The 2392-nt window shown below is 36.4% G+C and overlaps 1 protein-coding gene across 1 annotated transcript; it reads right to left on the bottom strand.

Annotated features, from left to right (window-relative positions):
- Positions 1-202: 202 nt before the first annotated feature.
- LOC114293109 (U-box domain-containing protein 21) lies at positions 203-1824 on the bottom strand. Its single transcript, XM_028237144.2, has one exon. It carries the CDS (start codon positions 1653-1655, stop codon positions 333-335), a length of 1323 nt encoding a protein of 440 aa, XP_028092945.2. The 5' UTR covers positions 1656-1824; the 3' UTR covers positions 203-332.
- Positions 1825-2392: the final 568 nt, after the last annotated feature.

Below are 2392 nucleotides of genomic sequence, written 5' to 3' on the forward strand. Positions count from 1 at the left end.
AATAAGAGACTATTCTAAACTGTGATGTATGATTCATATTCAATTTTTCTATAGTGAAACTTTACACTTAGAATAAATCTTGATCGCACAATACTTATAAGTTACTTATTGACTTATTTGCCACAAGTTATCACATCAATTATCCGCTCTTTTTTAAAATTATTTTCATCAAAAATAAGAAAGAGACATACCCACACCATTATTGTCATTCCTAACATTCCTTAATTGTATAATATTCTGTGTATCATTGTACATCTTTCATATCTAACCTTACCAAATATGTTCCATAACAAACCATTTACCGTGACATTTTTCCTTTTTTTTTGAGAACCTTACCATGACCTTTTGAGATACTTGAAATCCATAGTTGAATCAAAACATTCCAACCTATCTCTATACTGATTCAACAATTTCAACAACTCAGTAGCCTTCTCCTTTGTTCTATCCTCACAACCAACTTGTAAGACCAGCAACAGCTTCTGAAAACCACCCATTTGAAGCACCTCCACCGCCTGATCACCACCACCACCATCATCATTCTTACATAGCTTCCAGAGAATGGAGACTGAAAACTCTGTTGCCACATCCGAAACTCGCAATATCTTCTTAACCAACACCGGCATGGTTAACGCGTGGTTTCGAGCCTCTTCAATCCCTTCTTTGCAACCACAAATACCATCTAAAACTCCCAAAGCCTTCTCACAAATGCTTCTTTCAGCACAAACAAGAATTTCCAAAACAATTGAGACCAAACCCAAGTCTGCAAATCTTGATGCAAGTTTCTCACTCACTGTTGATGGTGTGATCATGTAGTAAATCACCATCAGAGAAGCTTTAGTATAATTAGGGCAAATTGGGTCTTTAACCATCTTCACCAAAGCTTCATCAACACCTTCAATCTCCGCGAAAGCGATTACGTGCTTTTGATCCAAAGAAAGAAGCTGTTTTAGGGCTAAAACTGCGTTTTGCCGAGCAGAAAGATCTTCCCCTTTCAAAAACCATGCCATGCAACGTAAAGATTGGGCTGAACCTAGCTTGGATTGCCCTTCTATACCCAGTGGGAACATCCATGTCAATGCAGACAAGATCTCTCCCAACAAACCTTCATGTTCTTCATTTGAAACCGATGCAAAAGCCTCGAATGAAGCCGATAACACAAAACCAGTTCCGTTCTCTGCAATGCACCGCTTGTTTCGATCATTATCTCTTGCCCAATTCTTGATTTTTAGCACCAATTCCATCGACTTGCTCTGATCACCACGTAGAGTCGCTGACATGATCTTTGAGCAAATCTCCGATACCTCGCGAGGGGTCACCGGGATTCTCGGCGTGGGTATGCGTTCGAAGCCGTGACAGCGGTTCTCAACACACCAATCTTGGATCATTCTTCTTATTGAATGGTTTGGTATTTGATCAAAACTTGTTAAGGCCGAATTGGTAACCGGACACTTGTCGTTACCGGATTCAATCCACTTGTCGATATTCTCTCGATCATATGTGATCCCGGTTGATAAAGTAACCGGATCTTTCATCAGATCGAGAGATATTGGGCACAGAAAATGACTTGGAATTGTAAGATCCATCTCCAAATTGCCTCCTCCGGAAAGCTGGGCACGATTACCGGCTCTTCGTCTCCTCCAAGATAAAAAAACCATGTTCACTAGAAGAAAATAAATAAGAAAAACAATTGTAACACTGAAAGATATATTAAGATTGAAGAGTGAATTTGATGGGCATATATATTTGCAGATTGTGTTTTTATTGTGAATGTTTTTTTATGTTTATATGATAAAAAGTTGTATGGGTGAGTCAAAGATTAGGGTAGAGAAGAAGAGTAGGGGAAAAGAGAGAGTTAGGGAAAAGAAAAGTTCAATGTCATAACAAAAGAATGGAATGCAATGGAGAGGTTTAGACGTTGTACATAGTATTTGAATATTGACCGTTGAAGATTTGAAAAATTGAAGTCTAGGGCAACAAAGGTAATTTCTTTGATAATAAATTGAGTAATATTCAATTGATTGAGTGAGTTGGCTCAGTTTGACTGGATGACCCAGTCGAGTCAGGGACATGGCAGGTGAGCTGACAGTTTTTGATCGTGTGGACCGACTTTATTTCACATTAATTTCTATCACAAAATAATTTTATAAATCTTTTTTAAAGATTCAAATATAGTTTATTTCACATGAATTTTGACCATAGTTTTGATGTAGCTTGCTCCACTGTTTGATTATAACTTTAGTTATGGTAATCAATTTTTTTTTTGTAATAAATTTTAGATACCATTTAATGTACAAATAGATTTTTCTTTTTTATTTTTTCTGGTTACAAATACTTTTTATATTTTAAATCCATTTATTAGTGACATATCAAAAATATAAAATTTTATATTTAA

This window comes from Camellia sinensis, chromosome 4 (assembly GCF_055761805.1).
Source record: "Camellia sinensis isolate YWXY chromosome 4, ASM5576180v1, whole genome shotgun sequence".
NCBI classification, from domain to species: domain Eukaryota; kingdom Viridiplantae; phylum Streptophyta; class Magnoliopsida; order Ericales; family Theaceae; genus Camellia; species Camellia sinensis.

Bases quoted from the DNA above. Each gene is read 5' to 3' on its own strand.
- LOC114293109 (XM_028237144.2), bottom strand. From the start codon at position 1,655: ATGGTTTTTTTATCTTGGAGGAGACGAAGAGCCGGTAATCGTGCCCAG.